General features: G+C 40.3%; 1 protein-coding gene across 1 annotated transcript in view; it reads right to left on the reverse strand.

Moving 5' to 3' along the window:
- KIAA1549L (KIAA1549 like) overlaps positions 1–22,937 on the reverse strand; it is a 127,993-nt gene extending 105,056 nt beyond the window's left edge. Inside the window, exon 1 of the mRNA XM_063437303.1 lies at positions 22,498–22,937. Within this exon, the coding sequence (XP_063293373.1) occupies positions 22,498–22,705 (208 nt within the window). The 5' untranslated portion in view covers positions 22,706–22,937. The remainder of the gene's footprint in view (positions 1–22,497) is intronic.
- Between the last annotated feature and the right edge of the window lie 1,386 nt (positions 22,938–24,323).

The following is a 24,323-nucleotide window of genomic DNA, read 5'->3' on the forward strand; positions in this document are numbered from 1 at the left end:
ACATCACAGGCTCCGTCACACAGATCAATCATAGAGAGCAATCAAAGAGAAGCCTTTGATTAGACCATTCTCACCGGCTCAAAGCGCATGTGTACACTCGGAGCCAGGTAGGGAAGGGAGGGGAGTTTGGGATTTTTTTTCACAATCTGTAAAACAGAAGGGGCGAGGAAGAGAGGGCGTGCAGAGCAAACATTCCCTTGGAATCTGACCACATCTGTCAAGGTATGCGCTGAAGACAGACATAAAATATGCCCTAATTTACATTAGGCAGCCACGAACAGAGTTCCAGGGGTGTAACCATTCCCCAGTCTAAAATCAAAAGTGGTTATGGTGTTTGGAGTGACCATTTAATCAGGGCATTAAGTAAAATAGATTACCTAGCAGCAGGGCCGGACTGGGACAAAATTTCAGCCCGGGCAATTAAAGGCAGATCAGCCCACTATTAGGGGCGGGGTCAGAAAGGGGGCGTGTCATGTCACCACCACCACCAAATGAGTATGTTAATGTCACGCTTCTCCAGAGCATCCAGTGCTCTTAGATGAAGTAAATGCCATGTTGTTTTTTGGGGGGCGCAAGCATGCACTGTGTTTGCTGGCGATTTGTCCTCAATAGTGGGATACCAGAGATCAAAACAGGAACAGGGCTGTTAAAGTGTTGTGCATGTTTGGGGATTTTCCCTGTGGTGTTGTATGTGTTTGGAGGTTGCATGTGTGTAGAACAGACTTTTTGTGTTGTATTGTGTGTAAAGGGGTCTGTTTGTGGTGTACTGCATGTGGCTAGGGGCTGCAGTCTGTGTTTCTGGGTTGTAAGTATGTGTGTGTGTGTGTATTTATATAGGGCCTGTGGAGTGTGTGGGCCTAGTGGATGTAGTGTGTGCATGTAAAGAGCTGTACTGTGTGTTTGTGAGTGTATCTAGGGGCTCTAGTGTGTGTATGCATATAGGAGCTGTACAGCACATGTGTATAGGTGCAGTGATGTATACATAGGTGGTGTAGTGTGTACAGGGGGTGCGGAATATGTATTTATAGGGGATATAAATTAGTGTGTTTGCATGCAGGAGGTGTAATGTGTGTGTTTAAAGGGGCATAACGCATGAAAGTGCAGGGAGTGTAATGTATGTTTAGGGGGTATATAGTGTGTATGTGAGTGCTGGGGGTATAGTGTGTATATAAGGGGTATAGAGAGTGTGTGAAGTGTGTTTGTGTGTAAGTGCAGGAGGTGTAGTGTGGATATAGGGCTATAGAGTGTGTGCTGTGTGTTAATGCAGGGGCTGTAGTGTGTATATAGGGGTATAGAGTTTGTTTAGTGTGTTTGTGTGTTAGTGCAGGGGGTGCAGTGTGTTTGTGTGTTAGTGCAGGGGGTGCTGTGTGTTTGTGTGTTAGTTCAGGGGATGCTGTGTGTGTAGTGTGGAGCAGTATGTTTGTGTGTTAGTGCAGGGGGCAGTATGTTTGTGTGTTAGTGCAGGGGGTGCAGTGTGTGTAGTGTGTTCATGTAGGGGAGCAGTATGTTTGTGTGTTAGTGCAGTGTGTGTAGTGTGTGTGTGTTTTAGTGCAGGGGGTGCAGTGTGTTTGCGTGTTAGTGCAGTGTGTTTATGTGTTAGTGCAGGGGCTGCAGTGTGTTTGTTAGTGCAGGGGGTGCAGTGTGTTTGTGTAGTGTGTAGTGTGTTTGTGTGTTAGTGCAGGTGGCTGCAGTGTGTTTGTTAGTGCAGGGGGTGCAGTGTGTTTGTTAGTGCAGGGGGTGCAGTGTGTTTGTGCAGTGTGTGTAGTGTGTTAGTGCAGTGTGTGTAGTGTGTTAGTGCAGTTTGTGTAGTGTGTTTGTATGTTAGTGCAGGGGGTGCAGTGTATTTCTGTGTTAGTGTAGTGTGTTTGTGTGTTAGTGCAGGGAATGTAGTGTGTTTGTAGTGTGTGTATGTGAGGGGGGTGTATATAGTGGATGATATGGCCATACGTTATTAATTTAAGAATTAAACAAAAAGTTAAAAAAATTATATAATAATACCATTTACTCCCCCCCCTTTTAACTTGGCAGGGGAGAGAGGAAGCATTGACATACCTGGTGGTCCAGTGAGAGGGGGGCATGCCACACACCGATCCAAGGTGGTCCAGCGGCAGGTAATTCAGTCTGTACCCTGCAGGGTACAGACCATGTTTCTCTCCCTTTCGCGAGTGCTGGTTTTTCAGAGCGTTGCCACGGGTTACCATGGCAACGCTCTGATAATCTCGGAGCTCGCGAGAGGAAGAGAAGGAAGCTGCTCGGCGTTCTCCCCCCCCAGCCCATGATGGGAGACAGGACTCCACCTTGGGGCCGGTGCTGCCCTGCATAGGCCGGCAGGAGAGATCTCTTGATCTTTCCATCCAGCCTCGGCCCATGGCCATCGTGGCCCACCGGGCATTTGCCCGGTTTGCCCGATGGCCAGTCCGGGCCTGCCTAGCAGCCTTTATAGTCAGGGTGACCAGATCCACTATGTTTACAAGGACATATAATTTTGTCATATTTATGAAAAAGCATGATAAGGGTTGCCTTACAGTATGTATAATGAATATTCTGCAGGATTCTCCATTGCTTAATCTAATACACCTTCTTCTGAATTCTACATATTACAGGACAACCCTTTTCATGTGCTGCCTATCAAAGAAGAAAGAATAAAAAGCATTTTACTTAATCTTTCTCCCTCGCAGTGTGGGTCTCTGTGCTGCTGTCCTCCGTCTTGGCTGAAATCATCAGGATCCATAATCTCAACCAACCTAATGCCTTCCCATAGGAAAAGCACTGTCAGACTAGTGCACATGCGCCAAAAAACTGTGCCAATCAGATGGTCTATGAGATCTTCTGATAGAAATAGCAGAGTCTTATTTGGCTATGGCTGTCAGTGTGACCCTACACTGTGGGGTTAAAATGAGGTGGACATAGCACCAAGACCATTGTGATAAAGTTGTCTGGGTGCCTATACTGTCCCTTTAAAGACTCGTTATCTATTTGACCTTTATTATTATTATTTGCATTTATATAGCACCAACAGATTCCATAGCGCTTTACAATATTATAACTAAAAATAGGACAATTACAAGAAAACTTACAGGAACGATAGGTTGAAGAGGACCCTGCTCAAACGAGCTTACAGTCTATAGGAGGTGGGGTGTAAAACACACTAGGGCAGGAAATAGCAATCAAATACGGTGGGAATGAGGCAGAGCTGGAGGAGAGAGGAGAGTGCTGCCCTTTAGGAGAGAGCAAGAGACAGGTATGTGAGGTAGAGGTTACTCTGGGAGGCCTTAGCATTCCTAAAGAGATTGTTGTAAGGGTTGTAAGGCACTTCTTAAATGATTGAAGACTAGGGGAGAGTCTGATGGGGGAAGGAGCCGCCCGCGAGAAGTCCTGCAAGCGTGAGTTGGCCGTACGGGTGCGAGCAGCGGACAGGAGAAGGTCACAGGCAGAGCAGAGAGACAGAGGGGAAGGGGAATACCTATGGATCTGTGAAGAGATAAAAGAGAGCCTAGAATTGGTCAATGCTTTATAGGTATGGGTTAGCACTTTGAATTGATTCCTATAGGATACAGGAAGCCAATGTAAGGCCTGACATAGGGGTGAGGTGTGAGAGGACTGACTGGAGAGGAAAATCAGTCTTGGCGGCAGCATTCATTACAGACTGTAGTGGGGCAATACGGCTTTTGGGTAGACCAATTAAGAGAGGGTTACAATAATCCATGTGGGAAATTACTAGAGCATGGACAAGCTCCTTAGTAGCATCTTGCGTAAAAAGGAAGTGGATGCGGGCTATGTTTTTAAGGTGGAATCTACAGGATTTGGCAACATACTGGATGTGAGACTCAAAGCTGAGGCCAGAATCAAGTATGACGCCAAGACAGCGCGCTTGCAATGATGGACTGATGTGGATACCACAAACTTGAAGGGAGAGCTAAAGAGGAGGATCAGTATTAGGAGAAGGAAAGACAAGGAGCTCAGTTTTAGAAAGATTGAGTTTCAGAAAGCGGGAGGACATCCAGTCAGAGATGGAAGAAAGGCAAGCAGTGACACGTTGCAGGATGGCAGGGGAGAGGTCCAGGGAGGAGAGATATATCTAGCGTGTCATCAGCGTATAGTTAGTAGTGGAATCCAAATGAGGTAATAAGTTTGCCAAGAGAGGCAGTTTAAAGAGAAAATAGAAGGGGACCAAGGACAGAGCCTTGGGGGACACCAACAGAGAAAGGACGAGGGGAGGAGGTATCATTTAGAAAAGGAGACACTGAATGAGCATTGGTAGAGATAAGAGGAAAACCACAAGAGGACAGAGTCACAGAGACCGAGTGATTGAAGAGTTTGAAGAAGGAGAGCATGATCAACAGTGTCAAAGGCAGCAGAGAGGTCAAGAAGAATTAGTATGGAGTAGTGGCATTTGGATTTAGCTGTGATTAGGTCGTTAGTAACTTTGATAAGAGCAGTCTCAGTAGAGTGAAGGGGGCGTAAGCCAGATTGAAGAGGGTCAAGGAGAGAGTTGGAATTAAGGAAGTGAGACATACGGGTAAAGAGCCTTTCCAGAAGGTTTGAGGAAAAAGGGAGCAGAGATATGGGACGATAGTTAGAGGGGGAGGACGGGTCGAGGGATGTTTTTTTCAGGATAGGTACTACAGTGGCATGTTTAAGGTCAGCAGGGACAATGCCAGCAGAGAGAGAGCAGTTGAAGATGTGTGTTAAGGAAGGCACAAGACAAGGAGAGAGAGCTGATAAGGTGAGATGGGACAGGATCGAGCGGGCAAGTGGTGGGGCGAGAGGAAAGGAGAAGTGCAGCCACCTCTTGTTCAGTAGCCGGGAAGAAAGTCTGAAGGGTAGGAAACCATCTACGTGTGGTTGAGAAAGAGAATGGCAAGGTGGAGAGAATTCTTTCCTTAGCTGTTCAATCTTGTTGGTAAAGTAGCATGCAAAGCTATCAGCTGTAAGGTTAGTTTGGGGGGTGGCCACAGCAGGGAGAAGAAGAGAATTAAAGGTGTCAAAGAGATGCCTGGGATTGCGGGAGCACGAACTAATGAGAGAGGAAAAGTATGACTGTTTGGCGAGGGCATGGGCTGTGCTGTATAAGAACAAACTTAGCTGTAATGTGGTGAAAATACAAAAAATCCAACCTTAAAACCATGATCCACGTATGCACTGAATATATTACCAACAATTAAATTGCTTGATTAACATTAAATCATGTAACGTGGCCTGTGTCACGTGGCAATCATCATGCCAAAAATAATTTAACTTCTTCTGAAAATGTAAAAAGAAAGAGATATCAAATTAGGATCTCGGGATCTATTTATAGAGTAAAAAAAAAAAAAATAATAACTTATCTGATCCCAAATCCTTCATGTTAACAAGAATTGTTTAATGTTTTTATTTAAATGAATGGATATGATCTATGAATATATCTATATATCTGTTTTTGTTGTATGTTTTTTGTTTTCTCTCGTTTATGTATCTAAAGAAACCTGCTTGAATTCCAATCTCTGATCCGGGTTGCACAGCCTTCTATCTTGCACACAGCAGCCTTGCACCTCTCTCCCCTAAGGCGACTAGATTACCAATCACTTGCCAAGGTGTTATGTGACCTCACTGCACTGCAGTAAACAGGCAAGGTGTAATGGAACACACGCTCTCGCAGAGAGTACAGTAATCCCTCTAAAGGAACAAAAATATTTATCAGAAATGTTTCATGTAGCAAGAAGCCGACTTTACTTCTGAAATGTATTTTCCTTCCATAAACCTTCTGATCATACGGTCGTAGTATGATTTACTATAGTGAGGATTCAAAGTGGATTTCAAATTTAAGGTCATAATAGCCGAAACCTATAACATTCTCTAAGTCAACAATGCTTTTAGTCTGGCGAATCTGGACGAAAATTGAAATCCACTGATAATTCACACTTTAGTTAAAAACCCTGCCTGTAAGCCTTTGATCACATTTTCTTATTTACTCGATAGCTGATTCACTGCAGGGGGGATGGGTAGAACGCAATGTGGGTGGTCTCAGGGTAAACTCTTAAGGTTTGGAGCTCTGACATACCCTTGTAAAAGTCTTATAAGGTTATTTACTAAAGAGAGAATTTAAAATGAATTTTAAATTTAAGACCAAAGTAGCTGATGGGAAAGCATAACTGATTTAGATAATTTTTCGAGTACGATTATTTTTACCTTAAATTCACAATGTATTTGATTTTAAATTGAATTCTCATTCTAATAACCCTGTTATTTGGGAATAATGGGGGAATGCACTTATTGAAATACTTTTTAATGTGGAGGAATTTTTTATGTGTGTAAATAAATTGTCTACAGTATTATACCTATTTTTCTATGGGCTTTCTCAAGTATAAAAGGTAAAAAAAAAAAAAAAAAAATGACCAGGTAATCTGTGATGTTTATAGCCTAAACTTGTGAGTGTAAATGTAATCATGCATGAAGGTGTTCTAGTTGCAAACAGCGCTATGCTATTTAGCTATGATTTTCATGTGCCCCCTACAATTACAATGATTTACATAGCGCCAACACGTTTCGCAGATCTGGACGATAGCTAAACCAAGACAATTAATTAATTCTAACAAAACATGTTTGACATACGAGAACAGGAGGTGAAGAGGGCCCAGCCCAACCAAGCTACAATCTTTTGAATGGTAAATAACAATTGATGTATTTTGATGGATTTACTAACGCGAGATTTTACAAGAATCCAAAGTAAATTTTAAGCCCTAGACACTAGAGGGAGCTATAGTGCCAGGATAACAACGTTATATTCCTGGCACTATAGTTTCCCTTTAATACTGATTGAATTTTGCTCGTTGTGTAACGCTTGCACAGCTGAAACGTTATTGTGCTTTAGAATCACTATTTCAGCACCTCGTACTTTATATTGGCTACTATCGCAATGTTCCAGCTATTTGCTCAACACTTTGCAAAGATTTGTAGTTTATCGATATGCATTCAGTGTCTTGACATATAAGGTGGATTTAAACTTTACTTTATTGGTTCTCTAACATTAACTTTGGGCATGTTCCTATAAGCCAGTAGGGTCGTGGGCCTTTCTAACAAAAATCAAAAAATAAATAGATACATGTATTTCAAATGGTGTCTGAGTTCTTAAAGGGACACTCTGGACACCATAATAACTTCATCACAATTAAGTTGCTATGATTTCTCTCAGTTTTGAGAATGGGGAGCTTGTGATAGGCTGAAAGTGTCAGTTACCCGTCTCAGCCTATCAGCACCGCCTGGGCCAAAGATTCCTGACTGAAGCCTCAGACCAAGAAAGGAAGTAGCTGGGTATTACAATCAGACACGGTCTCCAAAAGTTTGGTGTTAAACAGTTCATTAATTGTTTCACCCCTTAAGGTAAGACGGAACACTTTAAATTATTAAGATTAAGTTGTTATGGTGGCCAAAGTGGTTCTTTTTTTTATTAAAAATTGCTTCATTAGTGAATGGAAGTCAAGTTCTGTGCAGATTTTAAGTAAACCTACCTACAGTGGCATACACGCAATCCATGGGGCCCCGGTGCGAAACTGATGGGAGGATGGGTGTCAGAGTTCCCACTCTAACTCCCTGTTCTTCCTCCCGCACGGCTCTCAGTGTTAGCTGGGATGAGTGACGTGTGGTCATATGAATAATTCTCAGCACGCTTTAAACTCCTCAACATTAAATACAATTGTGTTCCTGCTATAGCTCGCAACACAATTTACACACAACAGGATTATCTATTGTGATACCAAATCACAATAATAAATAAATGTCAACAGGTTTAAATTATATATTTTAACCCATTAAGGTCTGACATTTAGGAAGCTGTTTTAACAAGGTTAAAGATTCACCTACCATTGGTCCTTTACAGTGATACTGTCCCTTCTCTGGAATTTAATCTAAATCTGACATTTAACCTAATTCACACAAGGCACAGCCAGGGCACTTAATGCAAATGAAGATGAGAAAGAAACTGTTTTGTTTCTCAGGTTTTCTGTCTGCTCTCTCTATGCTGACTGCCAGGTGCAAAGGACAGAGTTTATATCAATGATTAACGGGAAGCTAAGATAGAGAGGCCCCCAGCGGCCGCATATTTGGGGGTGCAGAGTGGTAATCTTAAATTAAAACCATAACTATGATCATTATTTGCTGCATCTTCCACAACTTGCATATTTGCCTGACCTCTGCTATACTCGATATCTCGAGGTCCAGTAAACAGTTATTTCTACTTAGTTCTGCTGCTAATGAAAGCATGCGTTTGCAACAGCCAAAAACCTGTCGCACTTGGCTGCACTTAAATCTCACAGTAGGTGAGTTCAAGAATGCCTGCCATATGCATATGTCTGTCCTCAGCAGGAAGTATTAAGGAATTAAAGCTGAGGTCTTTAGATAAGGAGGGGCAGACGGAATGTGCCAATTGGTTGTTTGCGACTGGCAAATTCTGTTAAGTCTGTTAAAGTTGCAGTTAAACTCTGACAGTTCCCAAGGGAACAAAACAGCAGATCAGGATTGTGTCAGCACCCAGAGCCATTAACCCTTTCCCTGACCAATATTGTGACTACACAAGAGGAAACATTCTGGTATATTTTATTTCTGAATGCAGATATAGTGTCGTTATTATTGTTATTTTGTTTTTGTTTTTTAATTTATTTTAGAGCATATAGCTTAAGCATTCCTACATATACCAGAAGATTCCTTAGAAAACAAAAACAGATTTAAGCATTTTTTCCTGTTTATCTATGGAATTACGTGTTTTCCTTTGCTAATCATGCAGGGTTTCAAATTTAAATTAAACATTTTACCCAGCGGAAATCAAAACGTTAGAAAACAGTTTGACGCTTACATTGGGATGGGCATTACCTGGCACCCTGAAGTGGTTATGGTGCTTAGACATTTCCTTTGATTTTTTTTTTTTATGAAGCAGTTAAAGGGACACTCCACTGCCCAAATACAAAATAAATAATCACTGTTTAGAATATATACCCCAAATGACAGAATTAATGATTTTAATTATGCATTTTGTTAATTGGTGGCATGTCTAAAAACCCGCAGTTCTCTTGTCTGCTACCATTGCCAGCAATTCCTTTCTAACCCTGCCCAGACTTTCTGTGGCTGTCCAATCACAGACTTCCCAATGCAGCTCAATGAGAAGTCTTTGCAAGGCAGGTGCTCTGGGCAGTTGCTGCCTCCTGAGTTTAGCTCCACTGACCTAACCAAACCAGGAAGTAACATGAGCTGTTGTCTGATTGACAACCAGGGGGGTGTAACCAGGTTAATGTATAAAAAGTGTAACTTTCTATTGCAATCTGTATTTTTCGGCAAGTTATGTGCTTTAGTGGTCTGGAATCTCCCTTTAAGTTAATAAAAAAACACACAACCTTCACCACTAAAACTCTTATCATGTATCTGGTTTTGTAAATTCTGTATGTGTATAAGAGAAAAAACTATGAGTAAATATTTGTGATTGTTGTTGTATTCTAAAGAAAAAAAAGTCCCTTAACCTGGTACTGTTGTTTACATGATGTCATTAATTTATTGCTGATAAAATGGCATACTAATACTTGGAGTACCAAATAGAAAAAACAAGTTACAAATATCAACAAAGAGAAGAAGATACATTTGCAGGTTTGGCACTAAAACAGCCAGAGCACTATTTTCGTAGAAAGACAATGCAGTGAGTAATTGACCAGACAGGATAGCGCAGTAATCGTTCTTTTAGTTTTCCCACATAATTATAATGTATCAACCACAATCACGTTTTGTTCATTGGAGCTATAGTATCCATTGGAAAATACAGCTCCCATGATAACTCCTATTTAGACATTCAATAAGCAATGAATGTATTTACAAAGATATTTACTTGTTACAATAAAGATGGTAAGCTAATTGTTGCCTGTGTAATGTTATATGGCCCAATGGAGATTCACAATGGCAGGCTGTTAAATGTACATTCAAGGCTGGCATTGACCGATATCCTTTGTGTATTATCGACATAACTCATTTAAAAAAATGTATTTAAAAATAATAAAAAATTTAATCGTACTTACACTTTAAGCGATGTGTTGCAAATGCCTATTCTTTTCAGCTATTGCTCGGACCCAGCCAAAAAGTAATTCAACCAATCATGTTGCTCACTTAACATTCTATTATCTATAGGAATGCTGAGCCTAGAACATAATCAGCCCATTACGGGCACGGCAAGGGAGCCGTAGTTCGGTTGTAAGCTTCCTACAAAGCTAACTGCTAAACTACAAGTCTCAGACGTCTTAACATCACGTACAGGAGTATTTGTATAGCAAAAATTTGGAAAAATGCTCACTGTGAAAGAGTAGGCTAAAAAAAAATGTTTTTAAAAAATCCACTAAACACACTCTACGCTACACACTGTACGTGATGCGTATGGGTAAAAGAGACACTATTTAAAGAGACACTCTAAACACCGTAGCTACTTCATCTCATTGGAGTGGTTATAAAGTGTCGGGTCCCCTGACGCCATACTACTATTCCTTGTGTCCAAAAAAAGCAATGGGCTACTTATTTTTAATGAGCGACATATAGGTTAACACACTTTCCAGGTAAACTACCCCTTATCAATGTACAATTCCCTGGAAAAACACTGCCCCAATAAACTGATAAACACCCTTAATTCTTGTTAATATCTACTTATATGTAATATCAATCACCTGGTTCACTTAGTAACATGATTGGTAATTGTAATTTGTAAATACTTGATGCTTTATGTTTTAGTCAAATCAGATAAAAGTCTTTAGGGGAAATTCTAAGTCATGAAGAATCTTAGCAACGACTTATCTCAACTAAAACTCATAGGAAACCGGTAAACAAAACAAAGACTCCTCGATTCTTGTCCGAGTGCCATTAACTCATCCTGTTTTACTGCATAAATAATCTGTGATCACTGTTTACAAACACACAGACACAGTGTTCCACCATGAAAATCTGTACTGGTATCTTCAATTCTAACCTCCGTCTTGTTTCCGAATGAGATGCCCCACCGGTCGCTAAGCTTGTACAGACTTGCTTCAGACTTCTTAGTACATATATCAAGAAGAACAATCGCAACATAATTACAATCTTCATATTGTACATGTTGACATATGTTCTAATCAGTGACGTGCTGCATTACTGAAATGTAATTTGTAAGATCCTGAAATGTGGGTTTTTACAAGTGCCCTTCAATTTCAAGAGGATGACATTAAATATTACTGTGTGCTACAGAAGGGGTTTAATCTAAAAATCAGGGCAAATATTTCATAGGCAGAAAAGTGGTGATTTTTCAGATTTTGTTTTTGTATGACATATACCTAACCATATAAATATAAATGCTATCGCAGTATATTTTCAGGACGTCTTCCCATAAGGTCAGAGTATTTGTAGTTAGGCCATATAGTAACCCTAAATATATCACCCCCATAAATCCCCTTGTTGTCATCTCTGCAGTCCAATCAGGAGGGTACTTTTTACCTCAGTTGAGCAAGTGGGAGGCGGCTTCTCTGAGATAGGTCTCCTTTTTGGGGCACCTTTTATTTGCTGAGTCCTGGCTTGGTATATTGGATGCAGACGGTTTAAAAGTGCCAACATTTCCGGAATCAAAAAATCCCATTGGCTTTGCCCACCAACTAGTTCTCTGCCATAGTGATTATAACCTATTTTCCCTGCTGGTTGGCAGCCCATGTTGGACACACACAATTCAATAGATCCAATACTCCATAACACTGAATACTGGGGGCCTAGGTATTGTGGATGGCAGTGCGAAACACCAAGTACTTAAAGGGACACTATAGTCACCAAAACAACTTTAGCTCAATGAAGCAGTTTTGGTGTAAAGATCATGTCCCTGCAGTCTCACTGCTCAATTATCTGCCATTTGGGAGTTAAATCACTTTGTTTATTAACCCTAGTCACACCTCCCTGCATGTGACTTGCACAGCCTTCCTAAAAACTTCCTGTAAAGAGTCATCTAAAGTTTATCCTTCCTTTATTGCAAGTTCTGTTTAATTTAGATTTTCCTATCTCCTGCTATTTTAATATCTTGATAGACCCTGCAAGAGCCTCCTGTATGTGATTAAAGTTCAATTTACAGAGAAAGAGATACAATTGTTTAAGGTAAATTCCATCTGATTGAAAGTGAAACCAGTTTTTTTTGTGTGTGCAGGCTCTGTCAATCATAGCCAGGGGAGGTGTGACAAGGACTGCATAAACAGAAACAAAGTGATTGAACTCCTAAATGGCAGTGAATTGAGCATTGACATGTCATGATTCCCTTTAATTCCAGAAGTGTGGTCCTTAAGGGGTTAAAACACAGAATATTTATACTAGATGTGCCTGGCATGGGAAGCGACTAAAACATCCCTGTCATTATTATTATTATTATTATTATTATTATTATAGGAGGGGGGGATTTAACTATAAATAGGACCAGAGGAGGGGAGTATAAGACACAATAGGACAGGAGATAGCAATCAAACATAAAACATTGTTTTAGAAAAAATGTTAGGGTAAGGTTAGAGTAGGGGGTTGGGGGTACTTTAATATTTGGGGTGCTGATGAGTGGGTACCTGCCATTGAGGTGATCTGGACTGTTATTCCTACCCGACTGAGAGTGATAAGATGAACACTCTGAAAGGGTCTATAAAGAAGGTAAATGCATAAAATGTCATTTTCTTGCCATCTGTTTGTATAGAGCTAGAGAATATGATGCCAATCTATAAATAATAATAAAAAACATAAAAAGCAACATTTTCAGATCGACACATGTTCTTTTTTTTTTTATTCAGCAGAATGTGATAACCTTCCTTCCAGATCATTATTTTATAATAATATCTATATTTTCAGACCTCCTTCTCCCATTTCTAGAGCAATGTTCTGGGTAGCGGAGTTATTTAGGTTTAATTGAATTACTGTATCAATATTTTTCATCTGCAATCAGGAACGTGCTATCTAGAACAATGGCGATGAACGCAGGGTTTCAATTGGACAGAGTGGCTTGTGTCTCCATGGCGACTAGCTTTAAACAAACTGATTTATGACCTTTGGCAACCCATGCCGGAGATTCCATAGCAAATCAATTCAGCTTAAAATATTCTCCCATAAAGCATGCTCACCTGCATACCCGCAGCAAGTGACCTGTGGAAGATTCAATACACAAGTCTGACAGCAAAATGACACATCTAGCTTCTGGAAATGATCACTTGTGCAAAAAGCAGAATGGATGTACAGCTGTAACGCTATTGTTATCAATGTGGTGGCCCTCGGGGTGCTTAAAGGGACATTTCACATACCCGCACATAAGGTGTAATGTGTAGCAGGTTAGGTGACACTTATGCAGGTCTTTTATTAATCTTCTTTTGTTTAATAAATAAATCCACCCTTGTTGTTTCTCCTAGAAAACAAAGCATTTGCCATTTGCTTAAAAAATAATGCTGTATGTAATGTAATTGCTTGGGTTTCTGGGAGTTGTAGTCCAGATCTTAACCATCTACAATAATTAATTAGCTGATAATTAAAGTGACACTCCAGGCACCCAGACCACTTCTGCTCATTGGAGTGGTCTGGGTGCCAACTCCCACTACTCTTAATCCTGCAAGTGTAATTATTGCAGTTTTTCATAAACTGCAATAATTACCTTGCAGGGTTAACTCCACCTCTAGTGGCTGTCTACTAGACAGCCACTAGAGGGAACTTCCTGACTCATAGCACAGATTATCTGTGCTAGAGCGTCGCTGGACGTCCTCACGCTGTGTGAGGACCTCCAGCGTCGCTCAATTCCCCTTAGGAAAGCATTGAATATCTTTATCAATGCTTTCCTATGGGGAGACCTAATGCGCATGCGGTGGGCGGGATCAGTCTCGCCCACCGGCCGACGGAGTCAATAGGAGGAGTGGCGCGAAGGAGGAAGCAGCGACGAGGGACATCGTCGCTGCCTCAGGTAAGTGACTGAAGGGGTTTTCACCCCTTCAGCAACCGGGGATTGGGGGGTGGGAGGTAGAGGGGACCTGCCGTGCCAGGAAAACGGATTGTTTTCCTGGCACTGGAGTTTTCCTTTAAACTTCAACTCACAAAAAGCACTATTTATGGGAAGAAGCTCAACATAAACATTTAAGAGAGTCACATCCTTTTTTGGTGGTAGCTCAATGTAGAAGCTTCAAAGAAGCAGTTTTTGGGCAAATGCAATAATCCAAAATATATGTTATTTCTTGGGGGAGGTAGTTGTTTGTTTGTTTTTTTTGTATATATTTTAATGTATTGTCAAAACCAGCTGTGACTGGTGCTTTAAAATGACCTGCAAAGTCCCAACTTTTAACCATAAATTTAAAGTGAAGTAACACCTCCGTTGTGACATCCTGGGAGCAGAGCAAGCAGCAGGAGCACCAAGGGATTCTGGGTGCTGGAAAAAAGGTTAAGTAAAATCTTTTTTAACTTCATTTTATTGTGCATGGGGGGGGGGGGGCGGGGTAAAATGAAATGATGGACTAGGGCGCTATAGTGTTAGAAATACAGGTTAGTATTGCTAAGGCTACAGTGGTCCTTTAAACAGCATCCATTAAGACTCGCATGAATAAATAAATAATTATAATAATAAAATTTACCTTTTTTTAGTTTATTATATAAAATAATGCATGAGAAATAAAATGTAAGAAAGTCAATTTAAAAAATACTTGTACAAACTGGACAAAACTAACAAAATCATTCAGAACTCGTCTCATTCATGGCTGTGTGATTGACAGCTCAGGAAGACAGGCTTTTTATTTATTTTTAGTTCCTTTATTTTTGTTTCAAAAACCCTTCTCAATTACATCAATAAAGAAAGATAGTCTAGTTTCTCAACCAAGTTCCTTTTATGACTTTTCTTTGGCCATTTGGAATTTTGGGGAATGTCCCAATTTACAGATAGAGCTTTTCTCTGAAGTGAAGTTTAAAGGGACACTATAGTCACCAAAACAACTTTAGCTTATCGAAGCAGTTTTGGTGTATAAATCATTTCCCTGCAGTGTCACTGCTCAATTCTCTGCCATTTAGGTGTTAAATCACTTTATTTATGCACCTTAGTCACACCCCCCTGCATGTGACTTGCACAGCCTTCCTAAACACTTCCTGTAAAGAATCAGCTAATGTTTATACTTCCTTCTTTGCAAATTCTATTTAATTTAAAATGTATTATCCCTTGCACTGTTGATAGCTTGCTAGACCCCACAGAAGCATTCTGTGTATGATTAAAGTTCACTTTAGAGAGCAGGCAATAAAGACTTTTAAAGTAAGTTACATCTAATTGAAAGTGGAACCATTTTTCTTTCATGCATGGTGTGCGAGTCACAGCCAGGGGAGGTGTGGTGGGGGGCTGCATGGACAAACAAAATGGATTTAACTCCTAAATTGAAGAGAATTGAGCAGGGAGACTGCAGGATCGTGATATATACATTAAAACTGCTTCATTAAGCTAAAGTTGTTTTGGTCACTATAGTGTCCCTTTAAAGGATAAATCTGCCACAGAATGTGCTGCGATTATCTTCTTCATTCTTCGACGATATGATACTTTTTTTTTGCCTAAAATGGAGCTTAATCATAAGCAATGTATAGCTGTGTTTGGTACAATATTACCATTTTTTTTTTTTTTTTTTAAACTCCCAAAAAAGACAGACACAACGTTGCGGTTATATCTTCTACGATATAGTGGGGGGTCATGTATAAAAGTAGTCTATACTACTAAAAGTGCGGCAGTCAACATGGAAACCCGTAGAACCTGCGGGCACATTCCATTGGTGTCTCCTTTCGTTTTACATGTTTTCAGAACAGATCCTTTTTCTATATAACCCCCTTATGTATCTACTCATAATATTTTTATTAATGGCCAGAGCTGTTTTGCCTAAAACATACCAAGTTGTCCTGAATTTTAACCACCTCACTCACTCGCTTTAAACTCCTGAAACATGTTGTCTCGCTCTGATGCCTTCAATCCCTAGATAGGATGCAGTGTACTCTCCGCATTGTCCAAAATACATCGGTGAAGTAAGCTTTCCAGCTGTGCCCCGAAACAGTCTGCTATTATGTAGAGAGTACCGGATTCCAACAGAAAGCTTTTTAAGAAGTGACTCATTCATTCGGAGCTCAGATACTCACGGTTTAGGGACTGTAGAGGATGTTGGCAATGCACCTAAATATTCTCTGTGCAACTACATCAAAACAGCGTTAAAGTCAAGTGACAATATGTCCCTAGGTAGTCCCATCTTTTATGTTATTGAGGGTTGATTCACTAAATTTGCAGTGAGCCATCAGACTAGCAAAATGGAGCCCTAGGGAAACATTTGTATTTCTTATACTATGTCATGTGGGAGACTGTGTCAGACTCCACTATTTGGGGAAAATTTAGTAAATTGGCTTTATAATAAATACACAACTCTCCAACTTATTAAAGGGACACTATAGGCACCACGATCACTTCAGCTCATTAATTATTGCAGTTTTTAATAAACTGCAATAATTACCTTTGAGAGTTAATTCCAGCTCTGGTAGCTCTCTACCAGACAACCACTAGACGGACTTTCATTTTGGTCACCAAACTGATTCAGGACTTCCTCATACTATGCATGAGGGCTTTGCAAAAATAAATAAAAATAAGAGTATAATGCACACACTATAAAAGGGAGAATACTTCCTGCAGGGTGCTCCAGAAACTGAACTGAGGGCCAATCCCTAAAGACATCAAATGGAAGAAAGGAAATATCCAGTCACACCTGAGGCATGGGGACATCCAGCGTCACCCAAAACCCTATAGGAAAGCATAATATTAATGTAAGCACGGCCATTGACGCGCATGTTCATTAGGTCTCCCCGAGTGGAGGCAAAGGAGGTGCCTAAACAGAGCACCAAGGGACATCGACGCTGGACTGGGGTAAGTGACAGAAGGGGTTTTTAACCCCTTCCTGCACCACAGGGGAGAAGGCGGGAAGGGTAGCGAGGGAGGCACTATAGTTTCCCTAAATATTCAGATATATATTTTAAGTCTGTGCTCCCTTTGAGATATTTGCCATTGAAGCTACAAAAAAATAAATACAATTAAAAAAAATACACATTAGACACACATTTTGAAGGAGACTCCACACAATTCAGTCGACTTACAGTGCATTACAATATATAGTTCTGACTTTTGTGTAATGTAACCATGGCGAAATGGATATTCAAGGAATACATTTTCCATGATGCGTAAAGGAACAATCCAAGCACTATAACCACTAAAGCGCGCTATAATGGTTATAGCGCCAGGAGTGCTTTGGTTAACCCAAATGTATGTGCTCAAATTCTTTGTCAATGGTTTGACAACTTACCTGGGGTCTACTGGGAGCCAGTCACCTCCTCTTTTGATACCTGGAAGCTCTCTTCTCTGCGCCAGCACAGCGTTACAAGGCTTACCTCATTGGCTAAAAGTGATCAATTGATGCTGTTAGCCAATAAGCTAGCCCTGAACTCTATGGCTTAGGACTGCCAACAAAAACTCTATTCAGGAGCTTTAGGCACTCAATACAAGAAATGACCAACGGATCACAGGTAAGTTGTCAAACCATTACCGAATGGTCTGACTACTTACGTTGGAGGAGGAGGGGTGCCAAGGCACTCCGGGTACCATATCCAAAAAGGTGCACTGCGCTCTCCAACTTGCCCTCTGACTAATTTTACATTTCTGGAAATGTAGTCTGCAAACTAACATAATTCCAAGGTAGGAATTACGTTAGTGCAGGCATTTCTGGGGGGGCGATCTTGATAATAAGGGGCAGGAAGTGAAAGAGTTAAAATGAGAAATTAGATTAGATGTTGGTGTTATATATTTGTTTGACAATTTACTTGGAATTCGCAGTCCATCTGCGCTTCCTTCATAAGATAAGGTAACCTGGGAATTGGGCATAACAGGAAGATTACTTGGATTGAAAAATCGCATGGCGCGATTGGACAGTTTAAAAAAAACTAACTAAATAAGTACTTTAAAAAGAATGAAAACACCCCCAAACGTACTATGTCCTGCAAAAAATCATTTACATGTAAATACAGGTTGAATGAGACAGTTTTTACACCCAGAATGGAAATGAGAACTGAGCGTTGGGTGTTAACAGATCCTATGGGATAAATAAGGTAACTTCATTATAACGGATTATTTAAGGTAGGCTAGGAGTCATTCAAATAAAGCTGTGAGTGCCTCACCCTAACAGCTCAGATCTACAAGATAAGGCTTTTACTCAGCAGAATGTTTACAGAACTCATTCAGTTAATGGCTATTTAGTTGCTGTGGTGTCAAAATTTGATGTTTTGAGTCCCTGGAGACTTTCCAAAACTGATTCCTTAAACTAAAGTTGTTTTGGAGATTATAGTGTCCCTTTAATATGGAAATTCCTGTCTAAACTATCAAATATTAAAGGGACACTATAGTCACCTTCACAACTTTAGCTTAATGAAGCAGTTTTGGTGTATAGAACATGCCCCTTCAGCCTCACTGCTCAATCCTCTGCCATTTAGGAGTTAAATCCCTTTGTTTATGAACCCTAGTCACACCTCCCTGCATGTGACTTGCACAGCCTTCTATAAACACTTCCTGTAAAGAGAGCCCTATTTAGGGTTTTATTATTGCAAGTTCTGTTTAATTAAGATTTTCTTATCCCCTGCTATGTTAATAGCTTGCTAGATCCTGCAAGAGCCCCCTGTATGTGATTAAAGTTCAATTTAGAGATTGAGATACAATTATTTAAGGTAAATTACATCTGTTTAAAAGTGAAACCAGTTTTTTTTATCATGCAGACTCTGTCAATCATAGCCAGGGGAGGTGTGGCTAGGGCTGCATAAACAGAAACAAAGTGATTTAACTCCTAAATGACAGTGAATTGAGCGGTGAAATTGCAGGGGAATGATCTATACACTAAACCTGCTTTATTTAGCTAAAGTAATTTAGGTGACTATAGTGTTCCTTTAATTAATAAATGATTGTGGACAATCAAGTAGACGATTCAATCACTGTCAGTTTACATTTCTTAAAAATACAAATATTTAAATAAAATGATATTAATAAGATATTAAAAAAGATAGATATTAGATATACGGATACATAAATAGTTCTTTATATATGATTATTACATTGTTAATGCTGTTATATTAATGCTATCGATGAGTCAGATTGCTGTAGATAGTGTGAGGTACAGTTGGGAATGCTTTAGAACCTTATACTGACCCTGAACACGGATTCTTTAAGACAATTTATTGATGATCATGAAGTATGTAATTCAATACTATGTAAACCTAAGAATCTGGATATTCTCAATAAAATCCTGAGATCAGCACAGGATCACGTAGCCTCAATTTTTGAGATATTACAAATAGTTTGTATTCTGACAAGTCTATGCATTTCTGTATCCGTGGTAGATGAGCCATCCACTAAACTTTGATCCACTTAAATAATATGATTCAAAGTTGAAATACTAAATGTAGCCATCAAAAGATATCCTTGGTCTGTCAAACTCTGTGTACATTTCTACTTTTCAAATAAAGAATTTAGACACGGTGAAATAAAGAAAAAATAAATAAAACAAACAAAAAACTAACATACCTACATTATTGAACCCCTCCTCCCCTCTCCCCAAAAACAAACAAACAAAAAACAAATGTAACCAGACACCTGGAAAATAACCACGATGTATTAGAACTGAAACATCTTAGAAGAACATTTATATAAAATGAGTTAAGTGGGAGAGGGAATTGTGAAACGAAAGAGTAAAGAATAAAACAAGCGGGACGTGTTTTGGGGGTAAAAAAGAGATTAAGGGATGGGAAGTGGGAGAGTGGTGGCCATTCTAATTCGGTGGTTCAGTTTCAGCGATGGTAAGAGCCAGTCTGGGTGAAGAGCTGTTTTAAAAAGGGAATTAATCTCCATGTGTGCAAGCATGTTCCAGAGCTTAGTTTTAGATTTCTAATATGTAACACGTTTGTATAACTGGTGCAGAAATCAGGAATCCAAAGAAGAATAAGATATGTGTTAACAATCTTTGCATTTTATGTTTGTTTTGTTTTTAATAAGGCTACATGTTTAATTGAGTGGAAAATAAGGTAAACTTTGCCAAGCTAAACTATTTTAGGTTACTTTATTGATCCAGAAGAATTCATCAAAATAACATTGACATTCTTTAACCCCTTAAGGACCAAACTTCTGGAATAAAAGGGAATCATTACATGTCACACATGTCATGTGTCCTTAAGGGGTTAAAACACGTCTTAATGGGGCAGTGAAGCCTCCATTTTTTTTTCTGTATGACAAATTCATTTTAAAGATCATTGGGGAATCAGGGGTTCCTGAGTTTGTAGAATTCGATAGAGAAACAACTCAATTCCTCTGGGTTTAGTCTCACATAATGGTAGAGTTAGGAGTTTGATGTCACCAGAACTTGTGATAAAATTAAGCCTTTAGATCCATAGGGCTTTGATTATATTAAACAAAATAATAATGGTAAATACTACAACATATATATATATATTGAAAATTATATATTAAAAAATTGTAGCTTGCCATTCCATCTACCAGCAGAAACAAAGTAAATATATAAATCAGGGGTAGGCAACCTTCGGCACCCCAGATGTTGTGGATTACATCTCCCATGATGCTCTGCCCGCATTATGGCTGCAAGAATCTTATGGGAGATGTAGTTCACAACATCGGGGGTGGGTGCCAGAGGTTGCCTGCTCCCAATATAAATCAATTGTACAAAATAAAATTGGTGCTTTAACAATACCATATACCAAACAGGCCGCACGTTTGGAGAGACCAGAGATTACTTAGTTTGGACCACAACTGGTGGTGGAATTGTCTTGGACTCTGACCAGCCATTTAGTTCAATACCAGCCCTTTACCTTCAATGAGTACCTGATCCTGCCCTACAATGATGCTAGCGGCCAAGTTAAACTGAGCTCTGAGCTCCAAAGGTGAATGCAAGATAAATGTACAAATGCTTGAATGAACATCTGGTTTATTGCATATGGTTTCTGGGCTCCAAATTAAACCCATAATTCTCTGACAGTCTGGGAGCTTGGCTGTGGTGGGTGACTAGATAACTCACTGCATTTATAGCAGTCTGCAATTATAGTAACTTGGGTCTTTATCTCGCTGAGGGTTATAGTAGAACAACGGTTGGAGTAACCAAGGATGTTCAGTCTTGTCCTCCTTATAATACACATTTTATTACGCAAATCCTGACTTGGCGTCTCAAACTGAGACGTTGGATAATTTTATCAGAAAATGACAATCAACACTATTATCATTATTATCATATTGAACAATTTAAAGAACTGCTAAAACATTGTATATGTTTTCTGGGAGGAATATGTAAAGGTGAATTACAATCATTGTCTTTATTATTTATAAGAATGACATCTCTCAATATCTACTTTAAAAACCCACTTTTATGACCTAATTTCCCTTCAATAAAAAAAAATATATATATATATATATATATATATATATTTTTCCCCTAAGTCTTCCACCAACCCTCTCAAAACTAATGCCAGTCACTCACACCACCACCTAAGAAGCCCAAATTAATTACAAACCTTTGGGTGAAGTTGTATAACAACCCAAGCCATTATATTACCTTTCTGTTATGTATGTTGTGTATTGAAGAGCTAATATTTATCCATTTAAATAATTATTTTGTACTGAAGACACAATGTGACAACTTCCAAATAAATGCCCACGGGCACACAAACCAATTACATAAAAAAAAAAATACAAAATCAAAGCCACATTTGCAGGAGCGTATTAGCGAAGTTCTCATAGTACCAGTAATATTATAACGTACTCACTGTCATGGAGGTAAGTGACATTTCCACAATTTGCGCAACCAAAATTTCTAGTCAAGGGCTGGTGAGATAAGGATTGTTCACTGATTGCAATTCTTATTATATACAAACATGCAATTAGATGCGATTTTGCACATAAAGTTAATTTACATTATTAAAATGTAAGTTAAATATGGCACATTTCAATGGTACAATTCTATTCATATACACAATGGAATGCCTACAGCATCTGAACCCATTCCTATTGGCCATTTTGAGTCCCCAGTGGAATTTATTACAGCTCTATCCACCCCACACTCAGATCATTAACTCTTTCTGTATCATTCTGGATTGATTAGATAACAGATACCCTGCCCCCAGGAAGCTGTAGAATTGGTGTAAGAGGTGTCAGATGCATACTCAGGCCAGCTGCATAGGAATGCCACACTGTACACATCCCTGCAGGCTGAGGTTACCAGAGCTGATATACCTGGCACAAGTCAGAGGCAATACAATGTATCACATGAATGGGTCTCTCTGCACCCAGATGGGCCTGACAAGAGAAATCCTATAATATAAGAACACACAGCCCTGTGAGCTTGCCATACCACAAACCCACAGAGACAAAGCCAATGTATCAATCAGTTCTGCAGTAACACATAGGCAGGCATGCAGTGGGACATGGCCACTTACCGTCCAGGGCTTGCACTGGGGGCTGTAGGTTTGGGATGAGGACTGCCACCAGCAGCAGGGCTGTGTATGTGGTCCATGGTCCTGCTGGTGATGGGGTCCTCCTGCTGGGCTCCAGCCATCCTCTGGACCTGGTTGCAGTCACCCCTACATTGGGCATGGAGGGGAACTCTGCACCTTCATCATCAGCCTGCTTCTCTACTGGAGCCATTAGGGGGGGCTAGGCAGGGAATGATCCCCCTGTGGGTCACAGCTCAGGATGGGTAGATGCCATGGGGTCAGGTCCCCTGGGTGCTGCCAGGCTGAGTGCTAGGTGCTCATCCCGCTGGCTCAGGTTGACCCAGGTTAGCTTTGCACTGGCCAGCTGGAGGTGTGGTCATTCAGCGTTTTCTGTTGCTCTGGGGATGCAACTGTTATTGCAGGCTAGAAACGTCTTTTCATTGAGAAAGAGATCACGTAGCAACCAGCTCAAAGAAAAAAAAAATGCATTCAAAGGCAGCATCTACAGACTGGGGTAGGGCGACCTCTAGTGGATGGACTAGGATTTGTCTGGACATGTGTGAGCATTAGGGAGCCTGGATACACTTACTATGTGTTGGTAATTAATGGAGTGAGGGAACCTCACCTTCACCTTACTGGTGATAGACAGACAGACACACACACTGACACACACAGACAGACACAGACAGACACACACACACACACACACACACACTCACAATACTCAGCAAAACTCATGGATCAAGCAAAAAGGGTTGCAAAACCTGACTGTGTAAAATTGTATATATTTACAGTGAGTGGTTTTCTGTTAAATATATAAGTGCAACAGCGTTTTTTTCTTGCACTTTTTTTTAGGCAGCAAGTGAACAGTCCGTTCATGAATTTCATGTGTTGGAAGCAGGGAAAATGGGCAAACGAAAAGATCTGGGTGACTTTGCCAAATAGTGATGTCTAGACGACTGGGTCAGAGCATCTCCTAAATGGCAAGCATGGTGGGGTGTTTCTGGTATACTGTGGTTGGTATCTACTAAAAGTGGTGCAAGGAATGACAATCATTGATGCACGTGGGGAGCGAAGGCTAGCCCGTCTGGTCTAATCACATTGTTGGTAAACATAATACTAGCCAGGGCCGGACTGGGGAAAAAAATTCGGCCCTGGGCATCTTTGAATCACATCGGCCCACTGAGAAGGGGGTGTTTTGTCATCACCAATGACAAGCACACCCTCTCTGAAAGTGAGCATGTTGGTTGAATGCGTAGAGCCCCGCTGAAGAGCTCTTGCATGAAAAAAGGCCCTGTATTTGCTGCATGCAGCGCAAGCAAATTTATTAACATGTCTGCGCTGTGTTTGCTTGTGACATGTCTCCTGTGTCTCCATAAGTGGGATACCAGAGGACAAAAGTGTAAGGAAAGCGTATTGTACGTGTGTTTAGAGCCTGCTTGTGGCATTGAGTGTGTGTATAGTGAGTTGATTGTGATGTGGTGTTTTGTGTTATGTCGGTTTCAGTTGTGTTTGTGGTGTGGCTAGGGGCTAGAGAGTGTGAGTATAGGTGATGTAGCGAGTGTGTGCATAGGGGCTGTAGTGTATGTGTGTATAGATGATGTAGTGTGTTCATAAGGGATCCAGAGTGTGTATGTCATTAATGTAGTGTGTGTGTAGGTGGTGCATTGTGTGCGTAGGGGATCCAGTGTGTGTGTGGAGAACCCAGAGTGTGCGTAGGAGATTTAGTGTGTGTGTGTGTGTGTGTATAGAGGATTCAGAGTGTGTATAGAGATTCTAGTGTGTATGTGTGTAGAGGATCCATAGTTAAGTACGGGATCTAGGGTGTG

This window comes from Pelobates fuscus, chromosome 12, assembly GCF_036172605.1.
Source record: "Pelobates fuscus isolate aPelFus1 chromosome 12, aPelFus1.pri, whole genome shotgun sequence".
Taxonomy (NCBI): domain Eukaryota; kingdom Metazoa; phylum Chordata; class Amphibia; order Anura; family Pelobatidae; genus Pelobates; species Pelobates fuscus.